We start from the raw sequence: 21,601 nt of genomic DNA, 5'->3' as shown, positions 1-21,601 counted from the left end.
GGCTAATTAGAGAACTTCTTTTGTGACATTAATTTGTGGTACTATGGGTTTGTTTATATAGTCTGTGAAAGAGCAAAAGAAGGCAAATGGAATTTGCTGACATGATTTTGCAGAGCATGCATGAATATCAGTTATCATTGGAATTAAATTACTATATGATTTTGATATCCCAGATTCTGTTGCTTTATTTTTTTTATGTTTGGATTGTATGAATATCATCAGTGAATTTTTGCAGTAAAGGCATAGGTTGGCATGTGAAGGAAGATTATAATTAGCTCAAGATCGAGGATTTTTGCATGAATTTTTCCTAAAAAATGGTTAGGTTAATGGTCTTACATGTCATCCCGAAAAGTGGATCTATATTATGGGATTTGATTTAATACAGATATGGAAATTATTGGAAATTACCTTGAACAAGGTGAATGAGCATGACAGATACCTTGGTTTGCCTATGAGAGTTGGCAAATCCAATACAGCAATCTTTGCTTATATTAAAGAGAAGCTAACCAAAAAACTTGTTGGATAGAAGTCCAAGTTGCTGAGCTCTGTTGGCAAGGAGGTTGTAATCAAAGCAGTGGCATAAACCATGCCTTTGTACACTACGAATTGTTACTTACCACCCAAGACATTATGTGACGACATTCATCAGTTGTGTGCAGGCTTCTTCTGGGGTGATGAGGAAAACAAAAAGAAAATTCACTGGCGCAGTTGGGAAAGATTATGTGTCTTACAAAACATAAGGGAGGTCTAGGCTTCAAGAATTTGCATGCTTATAATCTTGCAAGGCTTGCAAAACAAGGTTGGAGATTGATCAAGAACCCAACCTCTCTTATTGCTCAGATATATAAAGCAAGATATCACCCTCAGTGTTCGTTCTGCAATGCTACTTTAGATGATCAACCTTCATTCTCTTGGCGGAGTATTCTACAAAGTAGACCGGTCCTAACTGCAAGGGTACATTGGCAAGTCGGTGATGGAACACAGATAGATCTCTAGATTGACAAGTGGATTCTGGACTACCCAAATTACATGATCAGCAAGCCTCCCAACTGTGAGTTCACTAAAGTATCTGAATTAATTGATTCTACCTCGATAATTTGGATAGAGGCTACTGTTACTAATTTGTTCCCACAACACATTGCTACAAAAATTCTAAGCCTCCCTTTGAGTCGTAGAGTGCTACAGGATAGAATTGTATGGAAGCCAGAGCAAGGTTGTTATTCTGTAAAAACAGCCTACTGGTTAGCAAGAAGTTTGGTGATGGGTAGTGTTTTAGCCTCAACTTCAAATGGTGACTTGTACGAACCTTTGTGAAAAGGACTGTGGAAGTCTAAGGTACCGGGAAAGGTGTTAAACTGTGTATGGAGAGCTTGTTAGAACCTGTTACCTACTCGATCGAGTGAAACTTATTTCAAAAGGTTACCAAGGTGAGTTGAAATGTATCTCCTGCTCTCACCAATATGAAGATGTTGCTTATGTCTTTTGTGCATGTCCACTTGCTGCTAACATTTATCAGGAGAACCATTCAACCTTCAACCTCTTGTCTCTCCCATTTTCAATTTTAAGGAATGGATGCTTGAGCAAGCAATAAATCTCAAGGCTGAGGTTTTTTAAAAGTTGCTTGTGGTACTTTGGGGAATCTGGAAGAACAGAAATGCGACCCTTTGGTCTAATTCTGCTCAAACTGCACAAGATATAGTTTGTAGTACAATGGCTTGGTACCATGATTACCAGCTAGCTCAAGGCCAACAGTCTATACAGCCTAAAGTAAAGCAAAAAACATGGTGGTCTCCCCCTAAACCAGGCTATCTGAAGCTTAATGTTGAAGGAGCATTTTTGCCAAGTCGAACTAAAGGAGGAGTTGGTGGTGTCCTCCGAGATGATCAAGGTCATTGCATTGCGGCTTTTGCTCATCATATTCAGTTTTTAGCCCTTGGGGATGGCATAAAAACCCACGGGTATGGGTACTCACGGGTACCCATTCCATTTGGGTAAAAATATTCGGGTATGGGTAGCAATAAATTATCCATGGGTAAATGGGTGATGGGTGTTAGATACCCACTCAGGTATGGGTATATCTGCAGGTACCCATACCCATATAACTTATTAAACTTTTTTCTTTTTATATCCAAACTTCCTACACAATTTTTTTTTTTTTTTTTATACAATTTTCCGGAGTCATCGACTTCGCCGGCTCCAGCGTCCTACACATGGTCGGAGGCATCGCCGGCCCCTGGGGAGCTCATATCGAAGGTCCGAGAATCGACCATTTCGACCATTCTGGTCGCTCCGTTGCTCTCCAAGGCCACAGTGCCACCCTCGTCGTTCTCGACACTTTTCTTCTCTGGTTCGAGTGGTACGGGTTCAACCCGGAGGTAGAGCACCGGGTGTTCAAGGCAGAGGAGGACGAGATAATCGCGGCGCGCGGCGCACTCCAAGTACTCTTGGCGGAAGACGACGTCGTCGGCAGCTGAGGCGACTCGATCGAGGAGCATCATCACCACCACCTCAGGCCGGAGAAGAAATCAGAGACGGTTTCGTTGTTTGGCCGAGGATACAGTCCGACGAGCCCGATTTCGGTGTTTGGCCGAGGATACAATCCTATGAGCCCATCCGGATCCGACCACAGTGACTCCAGCGTGGTGCCTGCAGTCTCGTTGGGGTCAGTGTTCTGGCCAGTGGCGAGAGCGGTGTTGAGGACGTGGTTGCCGTCGAGCTAGAACGATATGAACGGTGGTCATAATCCAAAAAAAAAAAAAAAAATCACAAAATTTTATTTTTCTTAATTAAGATTAGAAATCAAGGAATCAGATGATGGGTAGTTGGGTACCCATTTACCCGATAGGTGGGTATGGAAATACCCGCGAAATATAAACCGGGTAATGGGTATCATGGGTAATACCCATTTTGGTTGTTGGGTGGGTATATTACCCGCGGGTTTTACCCAATGGAAAAAATGCACTTGATTAGCCCTCAAAGCTAGCCTTGAACTGTTGCAAGCCAAGTAGATTACAAATTGTCACATTGAGACTGATTGCCTCGTGGCTATCTCAAAAATTCACATGGAAGAGTATCAAGACTTGGAGCATGGCAATCTGATTGATGATATCAGAGTTTGGCTCCACAATAGACACGGTGTAGTTATCTCTCATACACCTCGAACTGCAAATGTAGCAACGCACATGCTTGCAAGTGAAGCTTATAAATCGAGTGATAGTATAAACTGGACTGATGTTATTCCTCATATGCTTAGGGATGTTCTAAGCTTTGATTGTACTCACATTTATTTGATGGGTTCTTGACCCAAAGCACCAAAATTAGCTAAAATTGTTCCACTTATCCCAGCAACAAATTTTTATTCTCACTAACCCAATTTGAAGCAAAATGACAATTTTGTCCTTAATCAAATTAATAAACCCCTCAATATCTCTCCTTCACAACGCTCTCTCTCCCCTCACTCATCCCTCTCCGATCTGCTCTCTCTCTCTCTCCCCTCAGAATTCACTGTCGGAATTCTCTTTCAAATTCCGTTCCGGCTAACCGGGGCTCCCTGCAACTCGCCTCCAGTCACACACGTAAGTCTCTCTCTCTTTCTCTTTCCCCCCGCCCCCTCCTTCCCTTATTTTGGTTAGACCTCTGTTCAATTTGCCGGAAAAGCTCCGGTGACTGTTGCTTGCTCCGGTGCCATGGTACGACAACGAGTGGGGTTAGAGCTCCCGTGTGATCGACTTGATTATGCACATCGCCAAAGGCTTAAGCTCAGATCGGAAGATGGAAGGCTTTGCTTTTACATGTTTCGGTTGACTCTAGAATTTTTAGGTCTCTGGGTTCTGAATAAGAGTATCTTTGTGTGCTCCTCTGGGGCTTGATCTCTCGGGGTTCACTACACCAATTTCGGAATCAGACAACACATATCAGACGACAGCAAACATTTTAACTGTCGTCTGAAATAATCAGACGACAGCAAGAAATATTCTGTCGTCTAAGTTTTCAAATGGGACAACAGTTTTTTCTTAGCTCTTGTGCAATAGCTTTTTAGACAATGGCTGATTTTTTTGATGTTGTCTGAATGAGTTAATTCAGACAACAGTTATTATGTGATGTTGTCCAAGGTTCATATATACAATGGTTGATAAAAGATGTTGTCTGATTGTTTTTAATCACCCAACAGTTATTACTTTTCTGTTGTGCAATTACCATTAATACAATGGTTGAAAAAGATGTCGTCTGATTGTTTTGATTCAGACAACAGTTTTTTAGTTGTCTATTGTGCCACTCTCTTTCAGACAATGTACTGAAATTGATGTTGTGTGAGTTTTAGGGCTCAAATGATTTGCGCGCCCTAGTTACACTAAACACTTGGCCAAAATTTTAATTTTCATTCTTTCCCTCCATTAGTTCGACAAAATTTTACTTTGATGTCGACTAACCCTAGAAACACAACACACACACTCTCTCTCTTTCTTAGCCGCACGCCCAATTCTTTGTTATCTCTCCCTTCCATTTCTCCCTGCCATCGCTGGAGGCCACCATTTCTGGCTATCAATTCACGACACCGCCACCACCAATCGAACCAGCACCTCAATACGATCAAAACCCAAGCCCAGCATCGCCATGCACCGACTCTTGCCTCTGCACGCGACCCTCCAATCCACGATGCTGCTGCTCCCTTACCTTCGTCGATTTTTGGCCGCCATCTCGCAACACCTCCACCACCGCTTTGATTCAGTAAGCTTTGAACTCTCCTTTTTGTCAAAATCGAAGCTTCAGTTCTACAGATTATGAATTCTGATTTGCATTTTTTTCTGAATTTGGAGGTCCTGTGGGTCTTCAATGGAAAAGTTTGAGTTTATGGGTTTTTGTTTTTCACTCTTCAATCCATCAATCGATCGGTTTCTTACTTTGAATACTTTCTGGACTTTCAATTTTCAGTCTTCAATTCTTCAATCGCCTCAAACTCAAGTAGCAAAGCAGATGTCCTTAAAGCTCAAGTAGATTTCTGGATTCGATACTTCGATTCCAGTTTTTGATTTCAGATTCTTCAAGCTGGGTTCGATTTCGAATTTCTGGGTAACTTGCTTGGTTCGGCTTTCTTCAAGCTTGGTTCGGATTGCATGATTTGCATCCCATAGGACCATTATTTTAACAATTTAATTTGTCTCATTTGGTATTTCTTGTTAATTGAATCACTACTTCCTAAAACAAAGGAATGCATACAATTATCCCTGTTCTCTGTTCTCTCTTTCTCCGACACGGCCGCATTGGTAAGTCTAGATTTCTGTTTTGATTCATCAATCATTCAAGTATCTTGGTTTCTGGGTATTCAGTTTTATGTCTTCAAGTCTTCAGATTTCTGGGTCTTTGGTTGTTTGAGTTGAAAACATTGGTGTTTGGTGATTGGGTTTTCAGGGATTTAGTTTGTGATTGTTGATTAGATTGATAGTTGGTATAATTTAAATAGTTTGACTATGATTTAGAAATGGGTTGGCATATTTTTAATGGTATGTACCGATAGCAGGGTCTTAGTTTTTGTTACTCTCACTCTCCTCTCAGAGATATACTGATTTGATAATGAGGTTTTTGTACTGGTGTTAATCTCACTGCCACCCCCTTATCATATCCATCACAATCTCTCTCTGTTTTGAGTATGGGTGAGAAAGTGTGCAAGTAGTCCTCTGTTTGTGAAGAAATTGAAAGAGTGGGAATAGAAAGTAGTTTCTGTGGGAGAAGAAGAGCCTCTTTGAGAGTGAGAGAGAGAGAGAGAGAGATTTTCATATATTGTTGTTGTTCACCATGAATTGATAAAGCTGCGGCCTATCCCTCATGTCAGCACAGTACAAGTAATCAATAATTGAATGAAACCAATTTAATACCCACATACCAAACTATCTTTCATTTTTTGTTTTCCCTTTTCTCTATCTTTCATTGAATCCCTTTTCATGTCAGCACTATGCAGATACATTACTAGCTAGATAGGTTAACTACCAGAACATCATTAGTTACTTAGAAATATGACTTGAAAATAAAGAAGATTAATATACTGTTTTAGCTAGTAAGTTTTTTTTTTTCCTCCTCTCGTGGAAAATTATAAAGATTTCAAGAGTTAAAGTTTTATTTAAATTGATTGTCTTCAACGTGAGTTTCATGGTGTTTCAATTTAGATGGAAGTTTAGTGTTTGAACTTATACAAGCAATGCAGCTGTCTATGATTTCTTTCCTCTATTGTCGTTCTTTTTGTTTGTTTAGATGAAGAGTTTCCATTTAACCGCAACACTTGTGAATTTGTTTCAGATTTCTGAACTGCTGGTCAATGTTACAAAGCATGTTTTACAGCCAAAGTATGAGATACTTACGGCTGAAGAAAAGAAACATCTGCTAAGGAAGTACAAGTTGGAAGACAAGAAGGTAACTATTTGCTGATATTATCATTTCTAAGTTCAAGGATAATCTTTAAATTGTTAAGTTTGTCTTGATTGAGTATGGAGGTCTCTTGGACACTAATGCACATGTTTGGTACGAAAATGTGGACTGTCTTTCCTTCTGGCCCATAAAGAATGATATTTAATGGGGAATGGAAATATTTTCCTAACCTAAAAGGTCGAACAAATCTAAAATTCCATGTCATATGAGGGGGCAGTCACTACTTCAACTGATGGTGGGGCAGCAAGGGATATTTTAGGCTTGCCATATATTCTCAGAATCTCAGTGTTTCAAACTTCTATGCCATAATCTATTAATGTTTAGTCTTGAATGAGTAAAACAAAAGGAGGCAAGTGAGTTCATGTGACATCTTCATCCTTGATTGTTGTTTCTTTAGAAGTGCTTTACTCTATTTGTTAGGAGTATAGAATTCAATTAGATGATCTCTTTTTTCTCACAGACTATGTTTGTAGCATGGAAAAGTTTATTTCTCTTTTGGAAGTCCATCCAATCCTAAAGCAACTTTAGGTACTGGTCACTAGTAAACCTACGAAAATTCTCATACTTTTTGCAAATTTTTCTGTGAGATTCGTTGATGATCAAAATCTCTGTTCTTAATTTTTTCATGTCATGGTGTACTAAAAGCAAGAAAAAGCCAGTTAAAAAAGCTTACAGAGAAAGCATGCATGGTCATATTGCTGACAAAATGTTGGAAATACTTGCAGCTGGTATATGGATTCTCCTTTATCGTTAGTCTTTAATTGCAACATCTTTGCTATCGTTTGCAGATCGAGCAACCACTTATGAGAAATTTTGTATCAAACTGCTCAAGGCTTTGAACTGAGATGATGGAAATGAAAGGCAATGTGCAGTCATTGGGAGATCAAGCTTGGAACACCAGCAAGTTGTATTATTATTTATCATCATGTAAACCTTATGAAATTAGAAAGCTTGTTAAGCTAATGAAATGGATTAATGCTTTATGAAATTGCCTTTGTTGGATCTATTGGAATTTATTATGAAAGTTGCTTTTAGTAAAATATTAGCTAGAGTCACTTTCATATCACTCTCAATTAAGTAAAAACAATTGTCCAAGGGAGCTAACACAACTAAATGGATAGCATAAACTGTTGTTGGAGCCATTACAGCACAATAAGACTCTACATCGAAACCATTGTCTAATAAAAACTCAAACAACAGTTTTTTTTCAGAAACATGCAGTATCAAATACAAACAGACAATGCTTTCTTCAATTTTCTGTTGTCTTGTTTAAATCCAGTCCATAGAAAACAACTAGTCAGATGATGTACAACCTTCATTCAGACAACAGTTTATTTACAAACCAATGTTTTCTGATTGTTCTTCACAAGTTTCTCTCTTCTAGCAGCTGTTGTCTGAAATTGATTTGCACAAGAGTTAAGATACTCGTCGCTGTTGTTCTTTCTGGTGTTCAGACAATAGTCATGTAAGTCGTTGCTGTTGTACAAAATTTCCTCAGACGACAGTTACGTCCTATTGTCTGATTCACCCATCAGACGGCATTGAGATAGACAACAGCAACGTGCCTTATCAGACGACAGTGAAAAACTGTCGTCTGATTCATTTTTTGGCATAGTGGTTGTCTATTTGTGGTGTTCAACTGTTAGTTGCGAATTTCTCCAAAAAATATATATATATATATATATATATATATATCATTTTCATCAGATATCAGTTGAATTATTTATTATTCAACTTGAATAATCCAATACCGTATATGTTGATGATCTTAATTAAAGGATGGGCAGTGAACTATGCTGATGTGAAAGAAGATCAATGATTATTGGCTTGACCTCAATGCATGAATTTGAAATCATTTCTATAAATAGTTGTTCCAATTAATATTCATTTTGATATATTAAGTAGAGACATGCTGCAGTATAAATGAGATTTCACGAGTTGGAAACGTAATGGTGATTATTGAGGGCGGAAGGCGATGTCCTTCCTCTTTCTTTTATTTTTTTTGGTAAAATGAGGGCAGCAGGAAAGAAAAAAGGGAAAAAAAATATTTTATTGTTTTCTAATAAAATATTTATTGGGGGGAGGGCCATAGACGTCTATTGGGGGGCAATATATGTTTTGAATTGATGTAATCTCCTCATTTTTTCTCTTTAATCAAAGTTTTATTTGTCTAATTTTAAGAAGATTAGTTCCCATTTTGGTAATCGAAACGTTTATTGGGGGCAATAGACGTCTATTGGGAGCAATAGACCTCTATTACCCCTCAATAGAGGGCCAATAGACGTCTATTGGGGGGCAGTAAACTTCTATTGCCCCTCTATTGTGGGGCAATAGAGGTTTTCAAAAAAGTGCGGTGGGCGGCTGGCGGTGACCGGAATCCGGCGACCGGTGACCGGATTCCTGCAAAAGTTGGTCGGAATCCAGCCACCGGTGACCGGAATCAGTTGATCGGTGATGGGCACCTGCTAAGTCTTTTTGGTTTCTCTCCCTCTCTCTAAATAATAAATGGATGAGGGTAAAATGGTATTAAAAAAAAAAATTTAATGGTGTATTAGGGAAGACTTCCTTAGAGTGTTTTGGGTAAGAAGGAATTAAAAAAATTTAAGGGGGTATGTGGGAAAAAAATCCCTAAAAGTGGGATAAATGGACAAAAACCCTTATTTGAATTATTGTTGAATTTCGCATGTGAATCTTCAATAAGGGTTGATTGGTAACCACGCCAAATGATAGCGAAGCCCTACAGTTTTGAGCAGACGGCGGCACAACAATTCGACCGTGTTCAAGTGGATGGCGGCGCAGGATTTTGGTGTCGATCTCGGCCAGATAGTACGCTTCCGTTCTCTGGGTTTCTTCTTAGAGATATATTTGATCTCGAATCCACACAGGATTGTTTCGATCTACAAGGATCGGAGTCGATCTTGGGTGGCATCTGAACTGAGCTCTTGGCACATTTGGACTCACGTTGGGCAGCGGTGTTTAGGGACGAAAGCGAGTCGAATCGGGAAGAGGCGAAGTAGATCTCGGACGGAGAGATTGGATACGCGGTCGAACGATTCATAGGCTGCTGTGGTGCGATCGTTGTTCTCCAGCGCTTCTGGTTTGTAGGTGGGATTAGGTCGGGAGCTTTGCTGGTGCCGAGAGGCGGGGACGGCCTGATGTACTGCTGGAAGGGTCGGTCGCAGGAAAATTGGCCGGTGGCGGCACTGGTATTGCAGAGGTTTTTTCGGGCTGCTGCTATTCTTGCTCAGGTTTGGGTTTGGGCCTCTGGGCCTGGGCCCAAATTTGGGTTGTTGGGCTCAATTTTGTGGGCCAGTAGGGAGAGTGCCTTGCCACCCTCTTTTGGCACCTAGTGATGACGGTGAGCCTGGCCTGAGATGTGGACCTTCTTGGGATTTCAGGTCGACTTATGGTCCAGGACCAATCGTTTCGGATCATGACATTTACGGGAATTGGTAATTATTTGGAATACGGTTGGTTGTCAAGCTGCTTATGGATGAGGAGTTGTTCCTATTTGTTTGCTGGGAAGTGGCTTTCTATTGGTACCACAATTTCCTGCCTGGCTAATGGGAGGCTAGTTATGATTTTGCTCTAGGAGACACGGAGTAGTTCTTTGTTTATAAGCTCGCTTTATATATAGTGAGCTCAAAATAGACTTGTAATGAGTTTGCATTTGCTTGATAGAGTTCGGGTTTTGTCCGTATCCTATTCAAGTACATGGTAGACTCTAGCCCCATTATAGCTATTGAATCTAATGCAGTCAATATCCTGTTTTAAAAAAAAAAAAAAAAATATCTTCAATAAGAAGTTTTTTATTTTTTATTTTTTTTCAAAATTTTTTTACTATGCTACGTCATTTAATGAAAGATGTTGATTTAAGTGGTTATGCCACTGCACTGTCACATAAGAAGAGTTCTAAGTAATACTTCAAAATTTTAATTCACATAATATTATTGTTCTTGAAATTAGGGTTTTAAGCATGAAGAAAACAGTTCAAGTATCCAAAGCATTTGTGGTTTGCAAATTCATTTCAATTGGATGTATGTGAATTACATGGTGTCACCAGACTCTTCTATTTCCCAGCAATGTAGCAAACAAAAACATAGAGAAGTATTGTTTAGGAACAAAGAAGAAAAAAGAAGAAGATGTCGAAGTGAATTTCATTAAATTGAACGAGTACGTACAATGGAACTTCTGATGCTAAAACGGACGATCATAACAACTGAAATGAAAAGCAATAATCTTATTATTCTGGATACAGAACACCTAATTAACTAAGCGAAAGGAAAAGCAACATTTAAATACAAATTAGAACTTGGTGCAGTCACTTGGCTTGAAGGACACAGCCTTGCCCTTAAGGTCATATCCCACCAAGAAACCCGCTTGGGCCAGGTTCCCATAGATCGAAAGACTCTGCGCCGGAGCAAAGGCAAAGCATACAGTATCATCGCTCACCCTAACAAAAGTGTTCTGCTGCTCCAACTTCACATCAGCGCCGGTGAAATGTACGGTAATATTTGGGACCTTCAAATCCTGGGATAGACTCACCTTATAGCAAAGAGGTATTCCAATCTGAGGGTCGCTCACGCGCTCCCCGCCGACAACCTTGTCAACTGCTTCTTCTAGCTTCGAGTAGAAGGACTGCTCTAGTATGGTCAGTGTGGTGCCGGAGTCGATTATAATGTTGCCCTCACCAGAGCCTGAAATTGAGGATGAGAAGGGAATTTTTGTGTTGTCGACGCTTATAGCCTCCAATGTCAAGAAAAAGAAGGTTTTTCGGGTTTGATCTTTGACAATGGGAGTGGAAAGAACGCCAGATCCGGAAACCACAGCATTGTCACCAAAGTTCAACTTGCTTGTTTGGTCACCTTCCGAGGCAAAAGGGATCAAGCAATATGAAAACTTTCCATCTATAGAAGTACCCAATTGAGTAATGAGTGACTCGTCACCACCTCCAAGCCCAACTATGCCAGACCCTTTCTTGTCAAAGGTTCCATCATTGTTGTGACCACACCCGATTATTGTTTTCGGGAAAGAAACATTTCTCCCGGTAGTGGAAGCTAGGGTTAGAGTGTCCACGGCAATGTCTCCAATTGTGTATGACTGATCACCATAGTTCACTTCGTATTGGCAAGCCGAACCCGAACCACTGCCCTTGGCGGAGCACCTGCCCTTTAACTCAGTACATTGGTTTGAAGAGCAAGGAACGGTTTTGTAAGTAGACGATTTGGAAGGGTCGAAAAGAGGATCGGTTTGCGTGTAGCAATCATCACAAGGCTTGCACTGCGTCCAGATGAGGTCACTGCCGGTGTCGGCAATGGCCTTGATCGGAACCGGTGGTGTTCCAATTGCCAACTCCATGAGGTACTCACCACGGTTGTTGATTATAGTGGACTCGGCCTGGTTAGGCTGAGCTACAGAAGAGGAAGTTGTTGGCTTAAAATGGCTGAGTCGGCCGAAGGAACGGCGAAAGGCATTCTCCAAGCGTTGGGATGGAGTTTCTGCAGGGTTGTAGAAGGGAGAGCGTGGCGAGTCGCGGTGAATTAGGTCAATGGTGAAGCCTCCTTTGGCAGAGACTGAAGAGAAATTAGAGACAAAAAGAAGGAAGAGTGCAAATGCTGTTGTTGCTAAGGCTGCCATGGCTAATTAGAGAACTTCTTTTGTGACATTAATTTGTGGTACTATGGGTTTGTTTATATAGTCTGTGAAAGAGCAAAAGAAGGCAAATGGAATTTGCTGACATGATTTTGCAGAGCATGCATGAATATCAGTTATTATTGGAATTAAATTACTATATGATTTTGATATCCCAGATTCGGTTGCTTTATTTCTCTTTATGTTTGGATTGTATGAATATCATCAGTGAATTTTTGCAGTAAAGGCATAAGTTGGCATGTGAAGGAAGATTATAATTAGCTCAAGATCGAGGAGTTTTGCATGAATTTGTCCTAAAAAATGGTTAGGTTAATGGTCTTACATGTCATCCCGAAAAGTGGATCTATATTATGGGATTTGATTTAATACAGATATGGAAATTAATGGAAATTACCTTGAACAAATTATTTTCTAATTAAGTGTTAATTGATTGTTCAATTTCAGGTATTTGAAAAGGTACAGGAATTTGATGGACATATAGATGGAAAAATGGAAAAGGTAAATAAATTCATGGTATTCTTGCGGTTACGTGGTGACCATGTAATGGTCATATTATAATAAAAACGGGAAATTTCATATATAATCACTAACCATTGAATCTAAATTAGCTCAAATACTGTCTACCGGAAATTAACCAAAAACGGCAAAAGTTCATCAATTCGAAAGTAGGTTAGAATACTCTAGAAATCCCCATGCGGCATGCACCCTATCAGGAGTTGTTAAAATAGTTGGCAACTGTCTTTGCCTTGTGGAGGAATATATATAAGATTACAAATAATTATTTTTTTTGAATAAAAATTCCAAATAAGTTTAGGTAATTGATGATTATATATATTTTCATGAATCTTTCTCAAAGGTCGACATTCATGCAGGTTAATGGACCCAAAATTGAATCTATAAATAATTAATATGGGATTTGATTTCAGGTATGGAAGTAAAAAATTACGTGGAACATTAATTATATTCTAATCAAAGGTAAAGGTTAGCTGATTGAGAAAAACTTGTTAAATTTAACAATATTTGAATAAATGCAGGATCAGCTGTCCAGGAGCTAGGAAAATTGCAAAGGTAAATTAAATGAATTCATAACAAAAAAAAGTACAGAACATATATGATTAGTACTCTCTTAATTATCATTAAATATCCGTTATGACACGAGTGTATACGTGAATGTGTACTGTATAACGTAGAGCCGTGATTCCGTGAATGTGTAAGACATTTTCAAATCTCTGCCATGCATGCATGCATGAGTTAAGGTAATAGATGAATCCATCCGTCTAATCCGTGGTTGGGTTCAATGATAATTAAGTATAACAGGATTTTGTTTTAAATTATGAGCTGGTGTTTGTGATTTAATATTGGTTTGTAGTTTCTTCAAACCGGCAGAATTTCGACCAATGTTTTTTTTTTTACAGTAAATCGATATTTCAATTAAAAAAACCCAAAATATATGAATGTTGAGTCAAATTGAAGGGAACCGATAGTGAAATAGTGAAAGAGATCGGTGATGAATTGGTGACGGTGATTAGGGATTGATGGTGTTGGGACTTGGGAGTTTTGGGTTTGTGTCAAACTCATACAGAGAGAGAGAGACTGAATTTTTTTTTTGTTTTTTTAATAAGAGAGAGACTGATTTGATGGTGAAACATTTTCTCTAATTTTGTATTTTTGGGTCAAGGAACTCATTTTTTTATTATCAAATATAGAGAATTCCTTCATAGTGATATAGAGTTCATAGACGGTACATTAATGTACCTATACATCAAGTAGACTAGTTCAATACAGAGGTAGACTACCTCGATATAGAGCTATACCAATTCAAGCTAGTCTACTTATTCATAGAGTCAGTCTACCGTTATATCCAATCTAATATATGTACTTAATGTATTAGTACATTAATGTACCGTAGAATTTTCCTAGAGTTCATAACAAACTGAATCAATGATTTCTTTTTGCTTTCTTTGTTTCCATATTTCTTGTAATTCATGTATCAAGATAAAACTGAGTTACTTTTTCTATAAATTCTACTCCGCTTTACACATACGTTTTTAGTTAAGTTCATACTTAATTCATACCCGGTTTAAATCTGGGTTTGTAATCTGTATTTTGTGACCATATTACATTCAAGGACTATACCGAGAAAAACGTGTGCAGCTAGCGTCTGCATGTGACATTCTGAATTTCCTTTCATAACGTCTAGCACAAATATTCTATAATCACACAAACTCAGTTGAAACCAAAATCAGCAATATTTAACAAGAGAATCTCACTAGTCATTACGAATAAAAACATTACCCAATTCCCTTTGTAGCTCTCCTGCAAAAGATTTACATATTGGCAATACCATACAACCAAAATATAGCATGTGTAAAGTCAAGAAGCCAACTCTCTATACAAAATACCAAAGAAAGGGCAGTTTTCTTGACACTGCTTGTGCACATCCAAAACTCAGGAGCTACAAACTTAGACAGCAGTACAACAATTGGAACATTTGTTAATTTACTAGTCCGCAAATTCTGCTGCACGAAATATTGAAGCCTTCAGCTCAACATCTTTACTTGCGGTCAGCTCAAATACACAAACATCCCCTTCTTCCAAATTATTTTCTGAGGAGAATGCACTCCATCCACCAGATATTTTTTTCCTATCAGTAGCATAAATGCAGCGAACATGACACCGCTTTCCATTAGGCGCCTCAAGTGTAATGAATATTGGGCATTCATACCCCAGATGCTTAGTACCAAATTCAGCAGGCACTACCTGCACAGGCAATAAAATTTGAAACTAAGCATATTTTAAGTTAGAACTGAAAGACTTCCAAGCACTGTGTGTGTGTGTGTGTGTCTGTGTGTCTGTGTGTCATTACCAGAAAAGACTTGTGATAATGTCGCAAGAATACAAGGAAGGCAGGATTTTCTGTCTTGAACTTTTTGGCAGCATTGAACGCCCTCCTGCTTTCTTTGGACATCACTATCTTTTCTATCTTAGAAGAATAATACAAAGTTCCACTATTGCAAAATTCTGTGTTTCCTTCATCTTCCGCAGACAACTTGTGTGAGGGAGACCTTCCCTTTTCATTAAGTCTCCCAACTAGCTCTGGTATCTCTTCCTCATGTCCATTTCTATAACTTCTGCTCTTAATCTCATCAAGTTTCTTCTCTTTATCATGGACCATGTCTTCATATTCAGAAGCACGGAGTACTGAAACTTTTAGCAAAACATCATTCCTTTTTATCAGCTCAAAGAGACATACATCTCCTTGCTCCAAATTCTTGTCTGTCAAAAATACATTGTATCCCCTGCCGAATCTAAGGACTGAACTTGAAGCATTTGTAGAACTGCATTGGACATCCCATTGGCCACCATTGGAATCCTGTAGTTTGATAAATTCTGCGCAGCTACTCAAATATCTCCTAGCAAAGGGAACAGGAATTAACTGCAAAAGTGAAGCAAGAAGCATCCAAGTAAGCATTTCTCTGTGATACCGAAAGATTTCAAATTCATATGATATGTAAGCCTCACCAGATGGTAGTTATTGAACTGCAAGATGACAGCGAAAAAAGGATTTTTCAGATTGAACATTCTGGTAGCATAGGTCACCTTCTCACACTCTTTGGGAAACTTAAGTTTCCATTTAGGATAAGTGTGAGAAAAAATGTCAAAAGCAAACATTCCATCATCTTTATTCTGTCCTGTGGAGAAATCCTGTGAGCCACGCATTCTATTCTGATTCAGCATGGCCCGCTTTGATTTCTTCACATTACTTGAGTCTATTGTGTCTTCATATTCAGCTGCACGAAGTATTGAAACTTTTAGAACCACGTCAGCTTTGCTTTTCATCAGCTCAAAAAGACAGACATCTCCCTCTTCCAAATTGTTGTCTGTCAAAAACTGAATGCAACCCCTGCATATTATCGGAAGTGAAGGATTTGTAGACACAAATCGAACATCCCACTGCTTTCCATGAGAACCCTGAAGTTTGATGGATTCTGAACACCCACTCAAATATTTCTCAGCAAAGTCAGTAGGCACATGCTGCAAAAGTGAAGGAAAAATTCCACAATTAAGAATATTTATTTTATACTAAATATTTTGAAGGAAAATTACATGTAAATCTCACCAAATAGCAATAAGTGAAGTTAAATGGCTGCAAGATAATTGAGAAAAAAGGATTTTTCGGCTTGAACATTCTAGTAGCCTGGATCACTTTCTTATCATCATTCTGTTTTGTTAATAATTCCAGAGAGCTTGGCATTCTATTTTCCTTCAAACTAGCTGGCGCTGATTTCATCACACTACTTGAGTTGATTGTGTCTCCTTCATCTACATATCTAGTCTTCTTTCTTCTCGTCTCATTGTCAGACTGATATAGCATATTCTCCTTGCTGGTAACACCTCTTTTGATACATTTGTTAAGATTCGAGCCAGGGTGCAAAACATGTCTTCTTTCAAGAACATGTTTGTCTAGACATTTGCATTTTCTTTTCATTGAAGCATGAGAAAGAGGAGTTGCGGTACCTAAAGTGTCACAAACACCATCATTTTCCATATCCTCTTCATGAATCCCCATAGAATGCAAATCAGAACTTTGCTCTTGACAAGGGTAGGCAATCTCAGAACAAGTCATATCAAATATTAAAACGCGGAAATTTGAATTCCCTTCATATCTAAATTCTAGGAAGTCCCCATAACGGAGAGAATAGTATTCTGCCAAAGCCTGCCAATCTTTAACAAACCAAATTCTTTTGTCAACTCTTTCCAAACCCACTTGCCAAACACGGCCAGTGGGAACAGTCAGTATAGCAACATCGGACAATTCTTTCCCAAATTTCGCCACAAACTTTGGTGGAAGCCTCTGCAGCACCACAATAAGTTAACACGGATTTAATTCCACAGCAAAATGACAATCTATATATATCCCCTAAAAACAAAAACACAAAATAATCCAAAACAAGTAGCTCATTTATATCAAGAGGAAGATGACAATGAATTTCTCTGAATGTAAAATGAAAACGGAAAGAATGCAGACAAGAATACTCTTCATAGTGTACCACTTTATGAGAACACTTTTTTGAACTCAAAGTTCTGATTTTTTTATCTTTAAATTTCTAATTTGGCCGGGACTCAAAACTTGTAACTAAATTAATGGTGCTTTTACTTGCTTGCCAATAGGCCTTGCAAATCTTGGAGTATATTATTTCCAATTTCACACCTGAAGCACTTGCAGCACTAGCAATTAAGATGAAGGGTTACCAATTAAAACAATAAAACAAGAAAATGACATCTACCCACATCATTGATCTTTGTTTGGCATGAACTCAGAGCTGTGTGTCAATAAGCTCAGCAAATCTTAAAATATCAGTGAGTTAAATAAACCAATCACATACAAAGCTTTACAATCCTGATGGTGATCAGAGTTTAACAAGAAAACTAAAAAGTGACATCACGGCACAACAAACACACCCGAAATTCCCAGTAACCATATAGAGAACATGATTGCATGAACTATACCAGTTTCTGTCTCTGCATGTCTGGCTGAAGTATTATTCTGAAGAAATGAAACGGTACACTAGCCGGAAAATCTGACCTCCGGTGAGCCTTTGACTCCATAGCTGTTGTAGGAATGCTCTGAACTCTGAAGACTCTCAATGAAATCAAGTAACCAAAAGTTCTTAGCTTTGGGATAGTCTCTGCTGCCAACTATTTGCTCTTAAAGTGCACCTATTACTGTAGAGATGTGATTCAAAAGAACTGATAGTGCTGATGTGATAGTGAGTGGTGACTACTCAGTGCTGATATATATTAACTACTAGTTGGTATTTACAAGGCAAGCCTTGGCGGTCGAATACTCACATGCAATTAAGGATCATGATTGCATATTCCTTTTTTCAGTCGGTGATTTTTTTTTTCTCTTAATCTTAGCAATGAATTCCACTTATTTTTTTGGCCGAATCTATTTTTACTGAATATTTTATAAAGATAGCCTCAATCTATTTCCACCCCACTAAATGTTTTATTCACCTATTCTACAATTAAATTTTTATTCTGAAACTTCCAATTTCACCCTCAAATAATTTTTTTTTAAAAAATATATATTACCATTGAAAATGTGAAACTGGAAAAGAAAAAAGAAAAAGAAAATTAGCACACCATTACCGGTTTCCTTAGCCTTCTACAAGCTTTCTACGGTGATGGGGCATACTACAACGAACCAAGGAAATCGGAGTGAGGAAGAGAGTGAGGTTCAACAAGAAGGGAGCAAGTTAGTACCTAAACTTTTCTTTGATGGAGCGACTGATGCGGGGAGAGGATGTGTTGGTTTGGGGGCTGTTATAGTGAACAATACTGGAGGGCTAATTGGTGCTCTATCCATACCATTACCGGTTTCAATCAAAGCTGAGGCCACTGAGGCCTTAGCTTTATGGAATGGCTTATGTTATTGTAAGGAGCTGGGTTTGAGGAGAGTTAAAGTGATTGGGGACGCACTCAATGTACTCAATGGGCTGAATGTGCCTAGCTGGGACTTAAGCGATATTGGCGGAATCCTTGATGCAGTAAGATTGATAAAGAGTGAGTTCGAGGTACTCTCTTGGAAGCATGTGAAGAAGAGATCTAATGAGGTGGCTCATAAGCTGGCTAGATCTGCATTGTCAAGGGTGCAGGCTATGTTTTGCAAAGAGATTGGGCCTCCTTGGCTCCATGATTTAGTTAATGTTGCTTAGCTAAGTAATACTGTAGGGGTCCTCTATTGAGGATAGATTTCCCCAGATTGATGTATTCTATTGGAGTTAATAAAATCCTACTTTCAATAAATAAATAAAAAAACCCCATGCCTTGCTTCTAGTTTTTTTTTTTTTTTTTTTTTTTTTTTTTTTTTTTTTTTGAAATAAGGGCTGTGCGGTTGCCCTTAAGCCTTGATTAATGAGACTGCTGAATACACAGAGGGGGGGACATAGTGCCTAAACCTCATATTACAGTACACAGAGGACCTCTCAAATAATAACAGGAGTCTCTACAACAACAATGTATTCAAACATGCACCAAATAGCAAAGAATGTCATGTCGACTACTCCATTTGCTTTATAATAACGGTGACATATCAGAAAGTTAAAGCAATGCCATAAAATCAATAAAGTAGATTCCCAATATGCTGATGACTAGAAATAAATCCGACGACACATCGCTTCATCCTACCACTAGGAAGTTGCAACCAATTCATAATCTGCCGCCTCGCCAGGGCAGACAAGACATATTGAGTATGCAGACCTGGACAGAGCCCACATGTCCTTACCAAGTACTGGTAGGAAATTATTGTACATAATATACACCTAGATTTGAAACCAAATATTGAAAATATAGAAAACCAAGTGCGGAACCACAAGCAAAGGCCCAAATAAACAAGAAAAACCCACGACCCTAACTTCCCATTTGCATCTGCCTCCACCCCTTGCCGTCTGAAAAAAAAAAAACCACTGCCACTGCCCTTGACGAACCATGCCGATCTCAACCCATGGCCTGCATCCGTGGTCACACGTCACCATCACTGAACACCCTGCCGCCGAATCAAACCGACATCGAACTAGGACCATCAATGTTGGCGATTGCGGTACTAGTGGCTTGACCACCCGACAATTGAGAACGGCACCTGGCTGCCACGACCGCCACCAATCAACAGAGGCCAGCACACCAGGCAACAAAGACCAAAACGCCCGAGAAGAAAGGCGGATCCACCTTCGAAGTTGCAAAACGATGATTGCAAACTTCTCCTCAGAAAACCAAAACTCAGTTGTCGCTCTTCCTCATGCCGCCATGGATCTACACTTGTGGACTGAACGAAACCCACCCGTCCTACGAAGACATCCAGAGGACGCGCCGCCGGACGGAATACGGGTGCAAGAAGCGTGACCAATGATTTCTCTTCTCCGGAAAACGCATAGCAAACCTCTGAAAGAAGTTTGTTTCAACTATAGTTTCTTTTGACTCTTTTCATATTTTTTTTCCTCTTCTCCTCTTCTCTATCTTCTCCCTTCATCAACGTACTATTATGACATAGAATCAAACATGAGTCACATGAAGTTGAATGAAATAATACTAACCAACAATTCTTTTCACTTGTTGCTATAACTTGAAAATTTCGTCTAATTATTTGTTTGGTAGGCTAGCAATGAAGAAGCTAAGAATTTTTTTTTTTTTTTTGGTATAGTGATATGATAATTGGGATGTCTGTTGGGTAAAGTTTTAATTATAACAAAATTGATTTCTCATTTTCATTATTTTTTTATTAATAATTGTTGTTAAGGACAATTTTGGGATTTTAAAGAAAAAAATTGGTTATATGGTGAACAAAGTATTTAGTAAGGTGGAAATAGACGCACCCTAAATTTATTTCTGAAAATTGTCAATGGATACTCCCTGTATAAGATTAACTTAGGGATTATTATTTGGTCAGCGGATCGGTGGGCCCACATAGGCCTGCCCGGCAAAACGGGTAAAAGCCTGATTCGGCCCGCATGTAAGCCCGTGAATAGCCCGGCCCGTTGGTGTTGAGAGTCGGGTTTGGCTGAGGTTTCAAGCTCGGCCCGATCCACCAAAGACTTGAAGAAGCACGCCCGACCCGTCCTGTAAGTTAAAAATCTCTGTGCAGCTATATATAACTGGTTTACAAATAAATGAAATAAATATACCTGTTCCTTACGCTCACAAGGCAAGTCTTCAAACCCTAGGCCCCTAGCCAAGAGCTGGATAACCTAATTAATTGAACGGGCACTCGAGTACAAGGACTAGTAAATTTAGTGGTTCTATATGAGTTTCAAAGTTGAGCAGGTGCAAAAGTTAATTAACAGATTATCACAAGTTATGGAAATTGTTTGCTTGCATGAGTTTAATTACACAGTTTACACTATATATGTACATGGTGAAAAGCAATTCCTCCAAGCTAGCTACTTGTGAAACAATCCGATACACCACTTAAAGTGGGGACGGCAACGCTGCAGCTCGGCTTGAGGTGCGACGGAGCGGCGGGGGTTGCCGGAAGGACGCCAGGAGTCGGGCGGAGAGGTCTGCAGTCGGTGGTGTCGCCGGCGACTTCGTTGCAGCGCTGCCCAGAAAACCTGCAGTTGCAGGTCGGGTTGCTGCCCATAACCTGCAACCCCGACCTCGAACGCTGCCCAGAACCGTCCGAGATGCCTCCGGCCTCCCTCCTGCAAGCCGCGCGCCGCCGTCGTCGCCTGGAAAGCCTCCGCTGCGTCACCATCCGCACTTTGGAACGGACTTGTATATATATATATATATATATATATATATATATATATATATATATATATATATATATATATCAGATCCTATCCAGAGTGAGAGCTCACTCTGAAATTAACGTGTGAGGTTGGAGTTTAGGGTCACTTTTCGATCGATCTCATATCCACATCTCGACCATTCAGCTTTTAGGTACTAATGTATAGATCATCTCTGCAAAATTTCAGTCAAATTGATGGCTGTTAAGGCATTGATAACTGCCTTCAAGCTAGTACGG

The 21,601-nt window shown here is 39.3% G+C and overlaps 3 protein-coding genes across 4 annotated transcripts; 1 reads left to right on the top strand and 2 right to left on the bottom strand.

Annotated features, from left to right (window-relative positions):
* Positions 1-4,408: 4,408 nt before the first annotated feature.
* Positions 4,409-7,460, top strand: LOC133713617 (DNA-directed RNA polymerases II and IV subunit 5A-like). 2 transcript variants are annotated; one of them, XR_009848154.1, is made up of 4 exons: positions 4,409-4,728; positions 4,933-5,264; positions 6,292-6,405; positions 7,209-7,460. XR_009848154.1 is itself a non-coding variant. In XM_062139651.1 (3 exons), the coding sequence occupies exons 1-3, from the start codon at positions 4,615-4,617 to the stop codon at positions 7,257-7,259; spliced, it is 279 nt and encodes a 92-aa protein (XP_061995635.1). In that variant the 5' UTR covers positions 4,417-4,614; the 3' UTR covers positions 7,260-7,460. The 2 variants fall into 2 exon arrangements, 1 of the variants encoding a protein (XP_061995635.1); XM_062139651.1 differs by lacking the exon at positions 4,933-5,264 and having other exon boundaries at positions 4,417-4,728.
* A 3,265-nt stretch (positions 7,461-10,725) lies between these two features.
* On the bottom strand, positions 10,726-12,057 carry LOC133716438 (aspartic proteinase CDR1-like). Its single transcript, XM_062143149.1, has one exon. The coding sequence runs from the start codon at positions 12,055-12,057 to the stop codon at positions 10,726-10,728; it is 1,332 nt and encodes a 443-aa protein (XP_061999133.1).
* Positions 12,058-14,298: 2,241 nt separating this feature from the next.
* LOC133717951 (B3 domain-containing protein LOC_Os12g40080-like) lies at positions 14,299-17,735 on the bottom strand. The gene is made up of 5 exons (XM_062144725.1): positions 17,584-17,735; positions 16,193-16,927; positions 15,595-16,107; positions 14,939-15,508; positions 14,299-14,832 (listed from the first exon to the last, which is right to left on the bottom strand). The coding sequence occupies exons 1-5, from the start codon at positions 17,680-17,682 to the stop codon at positions 14,575-14,577; spliced, it is 2,175 nt and encodes a 724-aa protein (XP_062000709.1). The 5' UTR covers positions 17,683-17,735; the 3' UTR covers positions 14,299-14,574.
* Positions 17,736-21,601: the final 3,866 nt, after the last annotated feature.

The sequence above is a fragment of the Rosa rugosa genome, chromosome 6 (assembly GCF_958449725.1).
Source record: "Rosa rugosa chromosome 6, drRosRugo1.1, whole genome shotgun sequence".
NCBI classification, from domain to species: Eukaryota; Viridiplantae; Streptophyta; class Magnoliopsida; order Rosales; family Rosaceae; genus Rosa; species Rosa rugosa.
This window is presented reverse-complemented; position numbering and strand designations above follow the sequence as displayed.

Bases quoted from the DNA above. Each gene is read 5' to 3' on its own strand.
- LOC133713617 (XM_062139651.1), top strand. From the start codon at position 4,615: ATGCACCGACTCTTGCCTCTGCACGCGACCCTCCAATCCACGATGCTG. The intron at 4,729-6,291 runs GTAAGCTTTGAA...AATTTGTTTCAG, and splicing joins TCCACCACCGCTTTGATTCA to ATTTCTGAACTGCTGGTCAA. The intron at 6,406-7,208 runs GTAACTATTTGC...TATCGTTTGCAG, and splicing joins ACAAGTTGGAAGACAAGAAG to ATCGAGCAACCACTTATGAG.
- LOC133716438 (XM_062143149.1), bottom strand. From the start codon at position 12,057: ATGGCAGCCTTAGCAACAACAGCATTTGCACTCTTCCTTCTTTTTGTC.
- LOC133717951 (XM_062144725.1), bottom strand. From the start codon at position 17,682: ATGGAGTCAAAGGCTCACCGGAGGTCAGATTTTCCGGCTAGTGTACCG. The intron at 16,108-16,192 runs GTGAGATTTACA...TCACTTTTGCAG, and splicing joins ACTTCACTTATTGCTATTTG to CATGTGCCTACTGACTTTGC. The intron at 14,833-14,938 runs GTAATGACACAC...TTGCCTGTGCAG, and splicing joins ATTATCACAAGTCTTTTCTG to GTAGTGCCTGCTGAATTTGG.